The following is a 19605-nucleotide window of genomic DNA, read 5'->3' as shown; positions in this document are numbered from 1 at the left end:
GAACTGCCAGAATGGAGTGAAGCAGTATGCCATTTCATCAGAATGTTTGCAGAGGTTAACACAGGAGCTGGTACAAATGCAACGAATGTTCCACGGAGATGGAGAGCAGCAGTAAACACAGGTAATGACGCTAGTAGGCACAAATGTGTAAACGGTAAGCAGAGGGGTAAAGGCTGAGGGTTTCAGAGGAGAAGAAGGCGGGGGAACCGAGAAAGGTAAAAATAAAAGGAAGGACTCTCAATTGCTGAGTGACTAACTAAAGCAAAGTAGCCTCAAACAATTGGGAGAGGATGTTGCCAGACACCGACTCAGTGCCTGCACTGGCTCTTTATGGTAATTTATTTAATTGCGGAGTTTTTTAAAGCATGAACATGGCCCATCAGGGTATCCGTGCACTGTGCATAGAGCAGTCGGGTCATACATACAAGGAAAAGAAAACTGACCCACAAGGCCCGAGAAGCCCACCACACAACCTGGAAGTGAGAACCAGCCTAGCTTCCATGATCCCGTCCTTTACGATCGCTAAGTCTGCCTTCTTATGAGCTTAAAAGAGAGTCTAAACCAGCATGCTTGGTAAAGGTACTGTGTTAACAAATCTTTCCTAACCTTTCTGACAACCTTCAGCTATTGACTTTAGACATAATCAGTTAAATTTTGTATCAGTCCACAGGTTCCCTGTTTTTTCTGTTCGTTGTTAAGGGACTAGCTTACATCTGAAATCATTTGGTGAGCAGTCCACTGGCATTGCGGGCAAGCATTGACAAAAGCATCTGAAAAATAGATGCTACAGAAAAGAAATCCTTTTTTCTGTACCATTGATTTTTCAAATGCTTTTGTCTGTGAACTTGCTCCCCTATGCTGCAGGGAATGTAAGCATTCTTAAGCCCCAATTGTTAGGGCATTTGTACTCTGTTGCCTGATCTCTCTCCGTACAAATGTCAAATCTTTTACCTTTACCAGTGCTTGTTAAAGTCTTTTGTGGATAATATGTGAAGCAAATAAAGTTCTTTAGGTCAGTCCAATTAAGTCATTGCTTACTGGACATGTCATTGGTATTTTGTATCAGCCTACAGGGCAGCATACATTGAAGTTGGCAGTGCCTGTATCCTTCAGGCATTACTGTGGTATAAATGCCAGATTTTGGATCAGAGCACAGTAGTCAGTCAATGATTAGATTGTCATTCGTGATAAGTAACAGAATTTTGCCTCTTAACAGAGCAGCAGGTAAAAAAGTCTACATGCTCCCCTCGCCCCCGTACATGCTTACAAGACTGCCTGCATCCTCCACAAAACACTTCTCTCAAACACACCCAACTACCTAGAAAACAAGATGACGAAAGCGGGAACTACCAGATCTTTGAGAAGCTCCAACTTTTGCTCATACCTCCCAATCTAAAGAAATCAGCAACCAAGTCTCGCTCTTTTTCCGGAAACTGCTTCAAGCATATGGAACTCTCTACCTTGCGACCTTCGATGCAACCCCTCCTTCCCTTGCTTCAAAAGAAACCTGAAACTCCTCCTACCCAACAAATACTTTACATTCTTGATTCCTGATCTTGGTTAATTATCGCGTGTACAGGTCTAGTCCCTACGATCATAGTCGGCTGCTTATTTGTTTATGCTGCCTATTAGATCCTCTCGAATTGCTTCTCTTGTTTTTGGTATTACTTTTATTCTCTTTGTTGTTTACTATTATCTGTTGAATTCTCACATCATTTGTGAGTGTGTGCCTGATTTACTGTATTTCTGTTCACGATCATGTAAAGCGCTCTGATAACTTCGGGTCTAGCTAGCGATATATAAAACGTATAAATAAATAATACATAAATCATTCCCTTTGCACTTCTCTCCTTTAAGAACACATCCTGAGTCAGGTCCACATATGTGTCATTGAGTTAGTTGTGTCATCTCCTCGCTGCTCACAGACTGCTCTTCCAGATGTCTGCTGGCATCTGCCTGCATCCAATAGAGCTCTGTGCCAGTGAGAATGTTTTGCCTCCTCAGGTGGAGGCTGTCTGAGCACTTCCTTTACTACAGATGATCGTGTTAAAACTATCCATGTGCAGGGAATTCTGCATTGATTTGGGTGCTCCTGTGACTGATTCTTTTTTTACTTCCCGAGTAGGGGGCGGTTTTTTCTAAAGCAATGGTTTCTTTTGAGGTGGTAGACCTCTCCATTAGGGGGGTTATTGGTCTTTTTTGTGTTTTTTAAACTCTCAAAAGATTTATGAGGCAGTATGGTTACTAAGCTCCTTCAACTAGTTTGATTGTGTTCTTCAGCTTGGTGTCCCTCATTCACGTATTTCAGATAAGTCCTGCATCCCTTGTGGTTAGTGGGAGCGGACAGTGCAGATCTGGTGATGGGCGGTAAGGCCCATGATCCAGAAATACAGACTGGTTTGGAAGGGTTGGCTTGTATGCAGAACACAAGGACACGCCTGAGACGAATGCAGGCACAAGTGGTCTGTGACCTACGAGTTAACTCAGGGTGCTCATTGTATTTAATTATTTAAGTTACTCAGAAACCCAGCACAAAACAGTGTCCAACACTAAAGAAAAGAAGCCAGGCATTAGTGCCATGTACTCTTCTGATTTAGCACAGCACCTCTTCAACCTGTGCATTTGATGAGGTAATGGTAAGAAATGAACATGAACCTCACCTGACCTAACTCAAAACAAGTTAACTGTTGCATCTTACTTCCTGGTGCGCCGTGACAGTGTGGTTGTGAGGGAGGGAGATGGGTTCATTCTAGCTGTCGGTGTGTCCTTTTTGTCTGTTTGCTCACTCACTCTTCATGGATATTCCACGTTTGGAATATTGGTTTGCCATATTTAAAGCTTTTAAAAGCCACTGTTAAAAGAAATGACTGTACCATGAGTACAATGCTTGTCTAATTCAGCTCTGTGTGACACTCGTTCAGACACGAAAGGTCGTTTTCTCTTTGTTCTCTGCTGGAAGATGGTAAGAGCCAGTGGGGCAGCAGAGTTTTCTGAAATGGGTAGCAGACACAATGACACAAAATATTTCTTAATATACTCATCTTTGAAGCATTGAGTCTGTTAATTTTGTGCCACATTGCAGTCAGCGTCTTGAGAAGGAGGCAGCATTTTTAAAATGTCGTAATACATAAGGCACTTAAAAAACTTTTTTAATGCTCTCATCAGAGACGTAAAAGGTAGGCATATAAATAATGTCTGAATGCGTCAGATCCTTCGGAATAACGAGGTAGTTGGTTGGGTTGAACATGATATTCCAGCACTATATGTGAGACTATAAAAAGAAACTGCACTCCGCCCTGTATCTCCTCTATTTCCACTGTTGATCTGTTGCTTGCCACACTGTGACCTAGTGGCTCTCAGCGATACTGTTTAAAGACAAGGTGGGCTCCAAAGTGCTGCTCCTCGGGCATTGCCAATACAGCACTACCTTCAGCACTGCATCAGAAAGAGTAGTAGTCGTTTAAAAATGTTTAATGTTGCCAACTATAGAAAATTCAAATATTGTCAAAGCAAAATGTGCCTCCTAGTTAATGTACTAACTTTCTTTTTCTGAGAGTTTTGAATAGGTGCTAGGTTTGAACCACCATCTTTTCTGCTGCCCCATGTTGTAAATTGTATTTATATAGTGCTTACTAACCTTGGTGAGGCGTGAAGCGCTTTGCGGTGAGTAGCACTGTACTCCGTAATCCAAGATTAGTTTTATAATTAGTCGATTAGTTATAAGTGTTTTGTTTTGTGAGCAGTAGTTGTGTTAGGTGTGTGCTCTTGATTTTCATTTGTGTTAGTACTGTATACAGTGGGGATAGAAAGATTGGAATGAATTTGAAAGGGAAAGTAGTAAATTGTCTTAATAAGTAGTGGTTGTGTATGCCTGTTAGTTGGGTGGCATGGCTAAAAAACGAAGGTGCTATTTGAGAAGGATGCTTGAGAGCTCATAGTAGTCCGAAAGCTGAGTCCAAGAAAGGAAAGGAGGGACTGAACAAAGGTATCTGCGTGTTGCGGTCCTTACCTGGATGGTCCCATCGAAAAAGGAGGTGGGCACATACACATCCCCCCCCACCCCCTAGCGAAAAAACAGGTACAGACGTGCAGTTTGAAAAATAATAGAGTGCTTTATTCCATCTTCAAATGGCAAAATCAAATCCAAATCTCATGGCAAGTTCCCAGCATTACGTGTTTCAAACGTGTTGCCGCAGTCTTGATCACATTGCACGCCGGGACATATGACACCAATAAATATTGATTGGGTGAAATTGATTGGAATATTCCCCTTGCAAGATAGAGCTAAAAGACATACTCCGCATACATTGAGACTTAAAATTACGGACCTGAAAATATTTTGTTTGCAGGCTGGTAATGTGCCTTAAATGTTGACATTGACACCCTGTAGTTTGTCAAAACAGTGGAAATCACGCCAAATAATAAAAATAGCAAATATTATATGTGCAAAACAGTGTTGGACTAAAATCCTATTGCAAAAATGCGGTTTCCTCTAATATGTCTCATGAAAGCAGTATAAATTAAACATCCAGAATACATATTAAGATTCAATATTGATGTCAACTTGATTAGCTCATACTGCAAAAAGAAAAGTACGATTCAATAATGTGCAAGTGCAAAAATTGATTACTCAATTCATCACATGTAGTTAGCTATTATCCAACATAGCAAACAAAAGAATGAGTAATTAAAAGAAGCCATGGATGTGCCTTATACAGATAAATGCATAAAGTGCAAGTGCACTGTAAACATATGAGGAAAGTGCAAAATATGTGGCATAAATAAGAAATGTATATATCACCGTATATATACGTGTGGGATCCATTGCAACTAGTGGGAACTCTATAAATATACAAATATATAACAATATTTACATGGTCTGATGTGCATATTTATCTTGAGGTGAAGTATGCAATTTGTTTTTCAAATTAACTTATACATCCATGAAGGTATAAACCCCTCGATATATGCAGCTATACGTACACAGAAGCAGCAATTATGACATGGTCTAATATACACATGTATCTTGTGGTGTAATATATCATTTTCCCCCTTATATAAATGTATATGCTAATAACAGGAAGCATACTTCAAAGTACAATGGCACATGTCTAACAACAGCCTCCTCTCCATACCGTGAGAAGCATAGTTTGTCATGTCTGACTATACTAATGTGGTACACTGTTGCGTTGTGAGTATAGTTGTCATATGGGGCAGAGCCCGTTCTTGACCAGTCTTCTGAAGCTGTGATGGTTTTGAGTGGAAATTGTGTTTTTCAGTTGCAAATTTCATAAACTGGCTGTTTGACAGAGAAAGATGCCCCACCCATGTTTTTATTCTTGTATGTATGACTTTTGAGGCAGGGAGTCATTCTCAAGCATATGTTCCTTTTTTGTGTGTATTTTTTGATTTTCTTCCTGATGAAAAGTAGTCCTTTGTCATTTATTGCTTTGTGTAAGAAATAAAGAAGATTAAAGACGAATCTTCTGGCAACTGGTAACCAGTGTTGGACCCTTAAGGCAGGGGATATATGTGCTTGTGGCTTTACATGTAGGAAGAGTCTAGCAGCCGCATTCTGAATTCTGTGTAATCTCATTGTTGACAAAGGTGAGCAGTGATACAGTCCATTAGCGTAATCCAGTTATGAGGGGGCAAGAGAAATGGTAGCTTGAACCTTGCCAGAGAATCCTAGACGTGGGAAGATTTGTTGCAGTGTTTTCATTGCATGACACCTTTATTTGGCTGCCTTATCCACTCGTGCATCCATTGTCAACTTGGCGTCCATGGTAATTTTTATCTAAATATCTAATGAGCTTTTGTACCTCCTTAGATATTTTTGGTGTTGGTCCTAGATCATCAGGCCAGGTGCAGAGAGCATCATAGGTTTTACAGTTGCCACAGTTCAGTATTTCAGTTTTGGAGGCATTTAATTTGTGGTAGCTCCAGGTCATCAATAGGTTAATGGGCTGGAGACCTCTAAAAATAGTTTATGTCCAATATCCTTTGTGCTTTCCAATTTCAGAAGCATGTGTGTGTCATTTACGTAGCTGTAGCAGGTGAAGTGTAAACCATTCATCAGATCTGGTAATGATTTCGAGTAGATGTTGAAAAGCATGGGTGAGACGATTGAGCCTTGGGGGCTCCTGCTTTAATGCTGTATGGTTTAGAAGAGAACAGAAGAGTATGTATAATATTTGTTCTATTGTGTAGTTACAATGTAATGCAAGTGAGAGCCGTACCCTTGATTCCGGTCTCCTCCAGCCTTTGGATTACTGTCCACTGATCCACTGTTGAATGAGTGCCCCAGTTTCCTGGTCTCTTTGGTTCCAGGTGCCCTCGCTCTCATTACATCAAAACCCTGTGAACACAAATAATTGGACTTGCTCCTACAGAGGCTCGTCTGTTTGATAGTTTTTATCAGGGAATCTGCTCCTTTTAGCTTTTCATTGTGCTCTGCTTTTAAAAGCACCACTGATTCCTCTCCTTTTTGCTACTCTAGCAATGCTGTTTCCCTTATTATTCCAACCAACACTCGCTGGTTTATACCTTAATGTTGTCATTGCTCTTATTCTTATTCCTGCTGCACAAGTTCGACAGGAAGCTCACCTCTGCTCTTGCACATCGTTCTGCAGATTTTCCTATAAATTGCTCATCCCGCCTCAAGCGTTTCACTATCAAAAAGATAGTTTAGTTCCACGTTTACATTCTCCTTGTAATGTTTTCTTTGGTGAGAGATTTAATCTGTAAACCACTCAGTTAATTATCCCTCTCAAGATTTATTATCTCCTCGGTTAATTCAGCAAACATTATTTTCGCAGCCTGGAGCCTTATTTTTTTTCTTGAGCGCATTCATCTCAAGAACACCCTTAGAGCGCCATTTCATATTTGACACTTATTTCTTTTTATTTTAAAAAGTATTGTTTTGCCTTTCTCGGAAAAGTCTTTACCGACTTTGTTTTTTGCAACTCCATGTGTTTCGTTGAATGCTTCCTTTTTATTTGACCATTTTCCTCCAGTTTACCTTCTAAAAGTTGCTGAATCTGTACGTTTTACATGCATCAAGGGCGTGCCTTCACGTTTTGTATTGTGGGTTGCTTCTTTCCCATTATGTAGGGTGGGCTGAAACTGTGCGTTTTGAATAGCTCGCATTCTCAAGCTTGTTTTCCCTGTGTATAGGCTTCTTTCATTAACTAGTTTATCATTATTTCGGTCTCATTCTTTTTTGTTTGCTTCTTTTGTGCTGGCTTACTGTATGTCTGATCGATTATTGTATTGATACTTGTAAGGCAAACCTATCTAGGAAGCACAAGAACAACAAAGCTTTGGCCTTTAGGGGAAGGGTCTACACTTAATAAAACTTGTTCATATATAAAGCTCCTTAAATATGTCTGCTGTTTCTAAGCACTACTTATAACAAATGTTGCTATTACCAAATTATTGGTACTTCAATTTACCTACCTTAGCATTAAATGTTGAAGGTGCTTTGCTGGGATTCAAATTCATGGCATTCTGAACATTCAAGCTTTTTACTGAGATTGCGTTTTATGTTGACAGGTGTGTTTTTCAATTTTTGGATTTCGCCTATAGCTCGCTGTAAGTGTCTATTGTTTAAAGACCTGTTGTGGACAATACCAAAGCGGTACAAAAGGGGGTGGTGATGGACGGAGCATCAGAACCAATCAAACACTCACACCCAGTCAACAGATCTGGGTTTGATCCATCACCGTTCTTTAGCCCACTCTGCCACCCCAGTTCAGACATGGCCATATGCAAATCAGTCTGACCCTGTGCCTCATGGGAACAGTCCAGCCCGAACTGCCAAGCCATGCCTTCCCTGGACCGGAAACAAGCTTCCTAGGACCGGTTTCTGGCATTTCAGCCGTCTTCAGCCAGGCTTGCTTGAATCCAGTGGCAAAGTGAGCAAGGGACTCACGTCTGAGCATACCCTGCCAACTTATGGCGAACAAAGCGGTACAAAAGGGGGTGGTGATGGACGGAGCATCAGAACCAATCAAACACTCACACCCAGTCAACAGATCTGGGTTTGATCCATCACCGTTCTTTAGCCCACTCGGCCACCCCAGTTCAGACATGGCCATATGCAAATCAGTCTGACCCTGTGCCTCATGGGAACAGTCCAGCCCGAACTGCCAAGCCATGCCTTCCCTGGACCGCAAACAAGCTTCCTAGGACCGGTTTCTGGCATTTCAGCCGTCTTCAGCCAGGCTTGCTTGAATCCAGTGGCAAAGTGAGCAAGGGACTCACGTCTGAGCATACCCTGCCAACTTATGGCGAACAAAGCGGTACAAAAGGGGGTGGTGATGGACGGAGCATCAGAACCAATCAAACACTCACACCCAGTCAACAGATCTGAGTTTGATCCATCACCGTTCTTTAGCCCACTCTGCCACCCCAGTTCAGACATGGCCATATGCAAATCAGTCTGACCCTGTGCCTCATGGGAACAGTCCAGCCCGAACTGCCAAGCCATGCCTTCCCTGGACCGAAAACAAGCTTCCTAGGACCGGTTTCTGGCATTTCAGCCGTCTTCAGCCAGGCTTGCTTGAATCCAGTGGCAAAGTGAGCAAGGGACTCACGCCTGAGCATACCCTGCCAACTTATGGCGAACAAAGCGGTACAAAAGGGGGTGGTGATGGACGGAGCATCAGAACCAGTCAAACACTCACACCCAGTCAACAGATCTGGGTTTGATCCATCACCGTTCTTTAGCCCACTCTGCCACCCCAGTTCAGACATGGCCATATGCAAATCAGTCTGACCCTGTGCCTCATGGGAACAGTCCAGCCCGAACTGCCAAGCCATGCTTTCCCTGGACCGGAAACAAGCTTCCTAGGACCGGTTTCTGGCATTTCAGCCGTCTTCAGCCAGGCTTGCTTGAATCCAGTGGCAAAGTGAGCAAGAGACTCACGTCTGAGCATACCCTGCCAACTTATAGCGAACAAAGCGGTACAAAAGGGGGTGATGATGGACGGAGCATCAGAACCAATCAAACACTCACACCCAGTCAACAGATCTGGGTTTGATCCATCACCGTTCTTTAGCCCACTCTGCCACACCAGTTCAGACATGGCCATATGCAAATCAGTCTGACCCTGTGCCTCATGGGAACAGTCCAGCCCGAACTGCCAAGCCATGCCTTCCCTGGACCGGAAACAAGCTTCCTAGGACCGGTTTCTGGCATTTCAGCCGTCTTCAGCCAGGCTTGCTTGAATCCAGTGGCAAAGTGAGCAAGGGACTCACGTCTGAGCATACCCTGCCAACTTATGGCGAACAAAGCGGTACAAAAGGGGGTGGTGATGGACGGAGCATCAGAACCAATCAAACACTCACACCCAGTCAACAGATCTGGGTTTGATCCATCACCGTTCTTTAGCCCACTCTGCCACCCCAGTTCAGACATGGCCATATGCAAATCAGTCTGACCCTGTGCCTCATGGGAACAGTCCAGCCCGAACTGCCAAGCCATGAAATGCCAGAAACCGGTCCTAGGAAGCTTGTTCCCGGTCCAGGGAAGGCATGGCTTGGCAGTTCGGGCAGTTCGGGAGTTTAATCTCCATCAATACTGCAGAGTGATCCGATAGGTGTTCTGGGAGATGTCTATCCTTCTTTACTTCGCCCGCTAGTGCTTTATCAATTAAGAAATAGTCGATTCTAGAGGAGTGCCCCAGTTTTTTATTCTTAAACGTAAACAGATGACTTTTTTCACCCTTACCTCTCCATATATCTATTAAACCTAAGTCATCCACGTAAATCTTAAGCCAGCTCCTCCATTTTAGGGCTCGCGCCCTGCGTTGCACTGCACAGCAGTGCTCGCGCAGGCGAGAGTCCTTTTGTCCGGGGTTCTGAAATGGACCCTGGAATTGTACACGCTCGTGCGTGTGTTTTTACTTTTGTGGCCTGCTATTGGTCTTTGCCTGCGTGTTCGTTTTTAAAATAGCACACAATAGGCCAAAGGCGGGCGCATTGCTCAGCCCATGGCCTATTGGTGCATTTGTGCCATATGGTTTCAATTATCGTGCCCAGACACAGACGCAATAATTGAAACCATATGGCGCGCGCGTGCGCGCACCACTCAAGGCTTTGTTTTCAAAAGCAATCGCTTTCAGTTTCGCAATCGCTTTTTTTTTTGTGGCCGGCTGTAGCTCTCCATTGATTGGGCTGCGGGCATACCATGGGAGGAGTCCCCCAGGAATCTCCCCTATCCCTCTTCCATCACTGGAAGAATCTAAAGACTTTCTTGTTTGAACAATTCCTGCCATTTGCAGCCAATGTTTGAAGGGTTGCTCAGTGAGACAAACACCTGCTGCTGTGTTGATCTGCAGCTCTTAAGCTCAAATCAGCCTTCCATACTTTAAACAAGCATTTTTTTTTGTCATTTGCAGCGTGCTTGTTTTTATTTGACGTGTCATTTGCAGCGTGCTTGTTTTTATTTGACGTGGTTTTATCTGGCCATCTCGAGTTTATTTACTTTCCCCCGCAGGCTGGTCGGATTTCAGCAAAGATAAGTAATCTTGCAGCGCCCTCACGTGCTCACTATTTGGTACTATAATCAATAAAGCTATGGTCCCCTGATGACGCCTATATTACCCTATTCCCAGGCTCAGATTCAGTTAAAAATTGGGGTACAGGGAGACCTCGAATTTGTTTACTTTCCATCGCCGGCCGGTCTGATTACAGCAGAGATGAGTAATCTTGCAGCGCCCTCAAGTGCTCACTTATTGGTCCTACAATCAATTACGCTGTGGTCTCTGATGACGTTCATATTTCCCTATGCGCAGTCTCATATCATCTCACAATTATGTACAGAGTGGTTGGCCTGAATTGCTGGCACTGAAACATTACTGCGACTACTGCCTACTGCAGTGACCTAGCAAGGGTGTCATGGGCACGTCCACCTAAAGTCCCTTGTATTAGCCAGGTCACTTGACTTGGTGACACGGGATAGAGTAAAGTGTAGGTGTGAGTGACAGCTCTCTAGGAGAGGGGCCTCTTCTCTGACATGTCCTTGTGCACACTACAGAGCGTAACTGTCAATAGTGCAGAACTATAATAGTGCCAAAGGCCCTGTGCGCCCAGAGTATGGCTACTTTCTCCACCAAACCCATATTACTTGCTTATATTAAAGCCCATGGCACTCTTCCCACGTCACTGCAACAGTCACAGTGACGCTTTCCATGCACCAATCAGAGCTGCCAAGTTTCAAGATTGCTTCTGTGTGACATTTCATTGGCTTCAGCTTGTGTTTGAGTGGCATCTCATTGACAAATGTTGAACACGCTGAGTGAAACTTTAACACGAGTAAAACAACCCACACAGTCTATGGAAACAGATGAGTTCCACAGGAGGATTAAACCCTGGCTCTTTATATCATGGATTTCAGGAGCAGCCATTAGGGTGACCCTGGGTACTTCTACCGTGACGTAGCGCTGGGAAACCCTTGGTTGGGTAGCAGCGCTCTATACATCTTATTAATAATAGTAATAACTATTTGAAATCCCTCACTTTTGAGCAATGTGAGGCGCTAGGAAAGGCCTTTAAACCGATGCAATGCTCCGGAAATGGGAGGCCACTAACAGCGTTCGCTTTCCAGCGTGATTTAGTACAGTAAACAATTATGGCCATAACCAGGATATACACAAACAAGCATTTGCAATGCAATAGGTCTCGCATTTATGCGAGTTTAAGCTATTGGCATTGGAAATGACAATGCCTTTTATTTATGTTTGAAAACCAAAACATAAATAAAGGGCATTGTCATTTACAATGACAATAGCTCAAACTGCATAAATGCGAGACCTATTGCATTGCAAATGCTTGTTGGTAAAGTGGGGATATTTTTTCGGGGGACTCCTATCTTGTTTGGGGTCGATTAATATTATAAAAGGATAATAGGCCCAGGCGCATCTAGGAGGTATGCATTGAGGGACTGCAAAGCTGAGGGGTCATCTACATTCGGTCCATAATACCCTGCTATGGCCAATGATCTTCCGTTTATACGGATGTTCCCCACAGCCCATCTCCCCTTTTATATCGGTCTTGTACGATTCTATGGTGACTTTCGCTGAACTTTTAAAAATAATAATTACCCCCTTGACACAGCATGCGTGCTCAGTTCAAATAGGAGTCTACCCAGCGTTGGGTTTTCATTATATCCCCCCATTCAGTTTCCAAAAGGTGAGTTTCTTGAAGAATTATTATGTCACACTTTTTATTACTAAGGTAGTCTAAAACCCTTTGTCTTCTAGCTCTAACTCTCAGACCATTCACATTCCATGAGAGTATATTAACTCCCATATTCTAAGATGATGAATTCACTTTTACCTGTAACTGTCGTGAATCGGACCGGGTTTTTTTGGGATTTTTCCCATAATGCGCCCACACCCTTTGTGCAATACATTATACAAAACCCGCACCCCCCACCACCCGCTGTCTCAACCCTCCCGCAGAGAACCCTCCCGTTATTCATTGGCAGGTCAATCCTGCCTCTTTGAGATCCCTACTCTATAGGCATTTTACACTTTTTGTGCCTTTATCCTACTTATCAATGATTTTACCTCCTTAGGGTCCCTCATGTTATGCCTGTGGTCATCCCACGTAATCCTCAGCGATGCCGGGAACTTCATCTGTACAGTGGCTCCCAGAGTCTTTAGTTCCTGCATGTATTGGCATAACTCCCACTGACAGTCCTGTGTCGTCTTTGAGATATCCGATCTTATTCGAAACAACCAGTCATTCTTTTTATGGGATCCTGCACTTATCGCCTCTCTCAAAATTCTCTCCTTTAATGCATAAGTCCTGAAGTTGACTAAAATCTTCCTTGGATTCACCCTATTTTTACTTTTCGCAAACGGGTCTCTATGGACCCTTTGTATGTCTTCACAAAGAGCCTCAGATATGATCCATGGGAAGGTTTCTTTCAAAAGACGTACCACGAAATGTTTTATATCGTCACCTTCCTGACCTTCTGGAATATTTAAGAGTCTCAAGTTGTTCCGTCTAGCCTGATTTTCTGAAGACTCAATTTTCCCTCTTAATTCCTTCTCGCTGGCTGGCAGGACCCTCGTATCTTTTTCATAGGTAGTTAGCCTTTTATCCATCTCTTCCACATTAGCCTCGACTGGGCTTACATTTTCCATAATAGTATTCATCTTAGTTTCTAAGGCCTCACAAACCCCTTGAATTCTGAGTTGATTTTTTTTCAGATATAGCGAAACTCGACCTCATCTCTGTAATCAAAGTTTCCATTAGATGGTCTGCAGTTTTAACTCCATCTATTGATTTTGGACCCATATCGGTTATTACCTCTCCCATTCCATTTTCTCCCAAAGTCACAGGAGGAATGTGCACACCATTGCCAGTATCCTTATCTTGTACTAGGTCTACCAAACCTTCAAAGCGATTGGCGCTATGCGGGATACCTGCCGTTAATATTTTCTTGTGTATTTTCTTGTGTGTGCACTGTAATATCTGTCTTCAGTGGGCTTGACTCTTTTAATTCTTTTGGGAGGCTTTGTTTAACCTTGAAATATGTACGTAGAGAGGGAGTAATTTTAACCTTTTTAGTCGCGGTTTTGGCCCATATTGAGACTATATTAGGCTCCAGGATTTGAGGTGGGGACAATATTTTAATCTTTCCTTTTTCACCGTGTATTGTTACAGTATTCAGTGGGTTTTCTACTGCTGGCGTTTCCACTTTCATGTAGAAGTCTGAACACTGTTGTGTGATGGCTTTTGTTAGCATTTCCAGTTCTGCTACTGACGATGACCCATAATGTAACAAATTAAAAAATATCCAGGCATTACTTGGCCCCGCCTTCCTAATCCACAATACTGACCCTAAATGTAGGATTTTACCTCTGCCTCATGGAAAAGACAAGCCTCTATTTAGAAATTTATTTATATAGGTGGACTTAGCTATAAAGGAATGGAGTGCCATACAAGTGTAGAGGGGACCAGGCATAGCAATTAAAGGGACGGTGGGATTCTTAAAGCACTGTCTAGGATGGTGATGCTTGCAACATGGGGAAGAGGTGTGCCTAAAGAGATGCCTTCTCTGCTTTCCGAGCTGGAGGGTTGCGGTTTGCCTTTATCATGTTAGTATGGAAAGGAGTCTTGTCATCTCACCTTCTCTTTCTTGTATTTTCTTGTCTCAAGGCTGGAGAAACTGTTACTGTGAGTGTAAAAACACCCGATGTTAAGCTTTACTTATTCCAAGCAAACACCTAGAATAACGTTGCTAATGTGAACGTTCACCACACCGAATTGAAAGGTGACAAACAGGACGAAAACATTTGTTATATTTAAACACGTTTTTAGAAATGTCAATTGGCTGATGTGTGTGTCAGGTGACACTTCTATAGATGTTCTAGAGCGTTTATTACTTGACTGTTAAGATTTCAGACCATCTCGCCTCTCTTTTGACTTTCTTCTTAGTTTGGTAGTCAGCTCACCAGCTCTGTTAAATTGTTTCACGTGGATTTGTGCTGATCTGGTATCTTCCTGCAGTTGTCATGTGGCCATGTCACAGCGCATCGTATGAAGAGCTCATGCACAATTAGTCCTCTTTTTGCTAAATATTGTGGAACCCCAAAAATTAACACACATGCCACTGCTGTTGTGGTGATACTGTATAGGACTGTGTAAGATATTGGCAGAAATGCTTGTATTTAGGAATCCGATTATAACATACCATGCACTTTACTTGTCTTTTAGTAGGTTATGACATCCTGGAGGCCTCCCTGTTGGTCTAGGATGTTAAAGTCTGGCGTTCTGCTCCTTTGTGGGTGTTAAACTCTGGGCATGTGGGTTATTTTAGTGTGTGCTGAGTTAGGTTGTTAGTCTGTAGTGTTCACCGGCTTGTGACTACGTTGCTAAATTTACTTGTTGGTTTGAGGGTGTAAAATATGGATAAACTGTCTCTTTACCCTGTGATGAGTGACTAGTAGAGAGGAAGAGAACTAGAGGTGCAGACGCATCTAATGAGGGAAGCGGTGAGAAAACTGGGTTAGCTTCTTTGAACAGGCACGTTCTCATCTCCACCCCCTGAACCCACCTCATTTTTCCGCAGTGCTCTAGCCCCACAGCAAAGATGACTAGCCTGAACTTGTATAACCTGGCAGATTTACAAAATATTAAAGGAATGGGTGTTGAAGCACTTTATTCAGGCTTTGTTCATCGGACCGTTTGCCTTATACACTGACAGCAAGCAGTGATTTGTAATTGTATGAGCTGTCAGTTGGCAACTTTTCTATATTTCCTTTTACGTGTCCATTTTACAGGAATCTTAAATAGGCCTTTCAGGCCTATTCAAAATATAAGTTCTCAAATGTGACGCAACCTTTTGCCTCTGAATTAATTTTTATCAATTTTCAAATTAAGTTTTTGAAAAAGAAGTTTTGCAGTGTGAATCTTTCTGGATTCACTATGTGTAAACCAGAATAAAATGAGAATTGTAGTATCGCTGTTACTTTCCTTCGATACATCTTGTGCACATATTTGTATTCATGGAAATAAGTAAATACAGAATTGATCAAGAGACATTTTTGTTTGATCTACTTTAGTATGCCATGAGGCACGTAGTGATAAAATGACATTTCAACAATGGATATTGGGGAGTTCATAGTGAGAAAGAGTTAACGCGCTTCAGCTGTAGTGTGCAGCCTGTGTAGTTGTTACATTTTAAAGAAGATGATATGCAAAATAATTCATCTCGTCTCAGCGCTCTGTCATGGAGAGTATCCTTTGCAAAGCAGTTTTGGTGGTCATGCTATCCCTGATTCTGTCCGTCACTCCTCAGAACTGCAACGAGGCAGGAGAACATGGACAGTTATTTTAGGGATTGCTTTAGCAGCTGATACAGTCTGTAAAGTGGAGTCGCTGTAAAGGGAAGTTAAAGATCCCCTGCGAGGTAAGCTTTTTAGGCAAACTGTAGTGCATGAACTTTGAAATTGAATCGGAGTTCATTTGGATTGTATGTGAATCTTGATCATAGCTTTCTGCTTTGTTTAGAATTTCTTTGAAATCCACAACATTGTTCATAAATATCAAATTAATTCCACTGTAGCTATTTTTCTTTTTATCTTGGAACTGACCATACAAAGTTAACAGCCACTACAATCCAGTAGCATGCAAACAATTTATGGAAAGCAGATGAAGCTGTAATTCTGCCAGGTTAGTAATTTCTTGTTTTTTTTCTCCCCATAATTATTCAGGCTTTAGAAAAACATCCAAACTCGCCTATGACAGCAAAGCAGATATTAGCGGTCATACAGAAAGAAGGGCTAAAAGAAACAAGGTCAGTACTTAACATGTTACTGTACATATTGCATGGTAAATGTCCAGTTTACTCATCATGCCCAAAAGCAATAGTTAAAATGTGAGTCTCCTCTTACAGCACTTTGGTTAAAAACGTTGTTGTTAAACTTGAATGTAATAATCTACAGTGGAGCCATGGGGTTAGGACTACTTTTGTTTTATGCTGGCCTTGTTACTGAAAAATGCTCTTAAGTGCTACCCTTGGCAACAATGATTGGAAGGTAAGGAATTACATTTAAATATTTAGGTATTGGAGCTATTAAGGAAAATATGAAAAGTATTCTATTTGGTTATGAGCAAAATGTCATTTAAATAAGCCATCTCTTGTCTTGTAATTAAGGCTGTGTCGCTAAACAGTATTGCAGTGCCCTTCCCTGTATTCCAGCCTACCCGGGAATTTACTTTTATCAGAATCATTATCTAGTCCCACTTGCAGCTGCTGGATCCCGCATCTTGTAAGAAGGGCTTAGTAATGGATTTGGAAGAGCTGGCTGACCACTGTGCTCAACCCTCTTTCTACCTCTTGGGCATATTCCTGAGACTACACATACAAAGCTGTTCTTCATTCAGGGATTTTCCAATCAAAGATGCATCCTCTGGTAATAAATAATTTCTTTTCTAAAGACCCAGTGCTGTGATCTTCATTATAGGAAGTGGTTGTGGAGTCTTCTTGAAGTTGATTAGGTCTCAGCTAAATTCTGTGAAATAGCTTATTGCGTTTGACTACACACTGGGACATATTTTTCTGAAAGAGTTCTTTTACATTATATTATCCTTCTCTTCGTAGACGGGCCCAAGAGAGACTAAATCCATTAAAAGTCATGTAAGAAAATGTGTGCTGCTTATAAGGTTTATCATGCCATTAAATCCTTTAAAAAACCTCTTACCTGTTTTGCAAAAAGCATTGCATTGTTAGGATTTTTGCTTTGAGCCACTAGGCGTCTTGCACCATGTAGGGGCCCACATCAGCATTGAGAAGCCTGCATTTTCAGGATAATGAAAAAGGAGTCTGAGCATGCCTCTTTGTGTGACCCGGGCCCTGCACTTCCTTAACCTTTATGTTGCACCTCCTCCTCTCTTGGTGTTGCTCAACACATTCTGACTTACAAATTGCCTACCCTTGCCAGACCTAGCGAGTTCATCTCTGCCTGCGCACGCTCCATGATGCTTGGCACACACTCATATAAACTTGTGCATTTAATGTGGATAGGGGGAAAAACTGTGCAGGGATAGTTGCCTGAAGAAAAACGTTATCTGAAAACTGCACCAGGTGTCGGTTGAGAGATTAAAGGTATGCAAGGTTTCAAGGTGTGGGAATTTATAGTTAACATTCCCACCTACTCTGCTGCTTCTGTAGAATGCTTTAGGTAATTTGAAGATTACAGGCTGCTTGATAATCTGTATCTTTATCTCTACTCATAGAACTAATCTTGGAAACACTGGAAATGTGGGCAAACTTTCTGCAGCTACTGAGTGCTACCTGAAACTGCGGGATTTTCAGTTCCTCTAATGCCTATAAAAATCGAGGGAGCCCTTGACGCCAGGGCTGCAGTTAATATTAATCCCTGTATTAGAAGATAGTGCATGTTCCCTTGTGTTTTTTCTTCTAAACAAATTTGTATTGCTTTTAACAATGATAAGCTGTGCAGTCAAAGACTGAGTTATAATCAGAAGTTATACAATCGTTGTACATTTGCGTCAGTTCAGTCATAAACAGTACTTTGCAGAAATGATCGTTCATACAGTACATTGACTGGATTTTGGCCTGCTTCTAACACAGTAAACTATCTTACCATTTCTCCCTCTCATCCCACCCAGTCCCTGCCTTGCATCAATTTCAGGAACACAGTACTATTTACCTCTCCTGCACAGTAGAAAGCCACCACTCACGCTGTCCCAGAGGAGCATGCAACCCAGGGCACCCCATATTCATACCCAACAAAGTTCAGGCTTCCTCTGTGTCTTGGCCAGAAAGTAGGGACCTATCAGGGGAGTCAGTGTCAGGTTTTACTAGACATTCCACTAAGTAGTCCCAATCCCTGGCATTATCTATCATGCTGCGACCCCTCCTTATCTCTTGAAACAAAACTGTACTTTCATAACCAGCCCATAGGATGAGGACTTCCCTCCATTTATTCACTTGAGGGCTTTTGGTGGCTTTCCATTTCATTGTAATCTCTCACTTTGCGGGCACTAGGACAAAATCCACAAATTTAGTGGTCACTGTTTGCTTGGCTGGTTGTGGGAACCCCGCCAATTGACACGCCGGAGAGGTGCATGGGATCGTTCTTTCAGTGACCTTGTTGATGAATGCCACTACTCCCTCCCAGAAGTCTCGTAGGGCTGGTCCATACCATGTGGAGTATTTTTGCTCCCTATTCTCGACATCTGGGGCATACTACAGCCAGTGCTCCAAACATTCGTGCAAGCCCCCTTCTTGATTGTTATTTCCTCATTCTCCCAGTCTGTATATCATCCAAACACTCCATTAGTTATAGAGATTATTTTTATGAAAATCCCCACACGTTTAATTAAAAACAGACTCACTGAAGGTCCACAAGATTCAACCCTCATTACAGATCTCCTTATCTGTATGCCCTCTCAGTGACTGTATTCAGAGCAAGAACCCCCATGTCTCACTTTCCCTAGCTATGCTGCAAAGTGTTTTGCTAATGTCCTGTTAGGCACAGCCACTCAGTCGCAACAAAGTGATGGAAGGAATGCTTGAATTCATCTCTGACTCAGGGCTGCATTTCAGATACATTTTTTCACCTACCATACCATTCTAGACAGAGACCAGTCCTATGCAAATCAGCTTGTTGTTGTTGCTCCTATAAGAACAGTTTGGGCCAGACTGCCAAGTCCAGTTCCCTGCAAATGGGTACACAAGCATGCAATTAAGCAGTTTTGGATTTCTTATGCTTTATTAATGAGGTACAGTTAGAGTTCTGTGGCACAGTGAGCACTGGACCCATTTCTGTGCAAGGGCCATTTCATGGAATAGTATGGTCAAGAGCTCAATGGTTACCCCCATTTCCTCAATATAAAAAATGATGCAAACCATTTCCCACATAAGCACATTTAACCTTTTCTTTGAGCATTTAACTCTTAGAGCAACTTCAATTCTTTTCTGAGATGCTAGTATCTTATGACTTAGGAAATTAACCTTTTGACCCTGGGGACGGATCAGTGTTGCTCCATATCTTTTAGTCACAGATCTTTTTTTTGTGGCCTATGCAGTACCAGGACATGAACCTATTAAAGATTTTC

At 42.4% G+C, this 19605-nt stretch overlaps 1 protein-coding gene across 2 annotated transcripts in view; it reads left to right on the top strand.

Moving 5' to 3' along the window:
* The window catches only part of ASXL3 (ASXL transcriptional regulator 3), a 306825-nt gene that overhangs the window by 57738 nt on the left and 229482 nt on the right, over positions 1 to 19605 (top strand). The window contains exon 2 of one of the 2 annotated variants that reach the window (XM_085605686.1): positions 16233 to 16319. Coding sequence is in view for 1 of the 2 variants with exons in the window: in XM_085605685.1 (XP_085461811.1) it covers positions 16233 to 16315 (83 nt within the window). In the remaining variant the exon portion in view is untranslated. The remainder of the gene's footprint in view (positions 1 to 16232; positions 16320 to 19605) is intronic. The other variant, XM_085605685.1, reaches the window with a different exon arrangement.

Source organism: Triturus cristatus, chromosome 5_1 (genome assembly GCF_964204655.1).
Source record: "Triturus cristatus chromosome 5_1, aTriCri1.1, whole genome shotgun sequence".
Classification (NCBI taxonomy): domain Eukaryota; kingdom Metazoa; phylum Chordata; class Amphibia; order Caudata; family Salamandridae; genus Triturus; species Triturus cristatus.
Note: the sequence above shows the minus strand (reverse complement) of the source record. Positions and strands in the feature narration are given on the sequence as shown.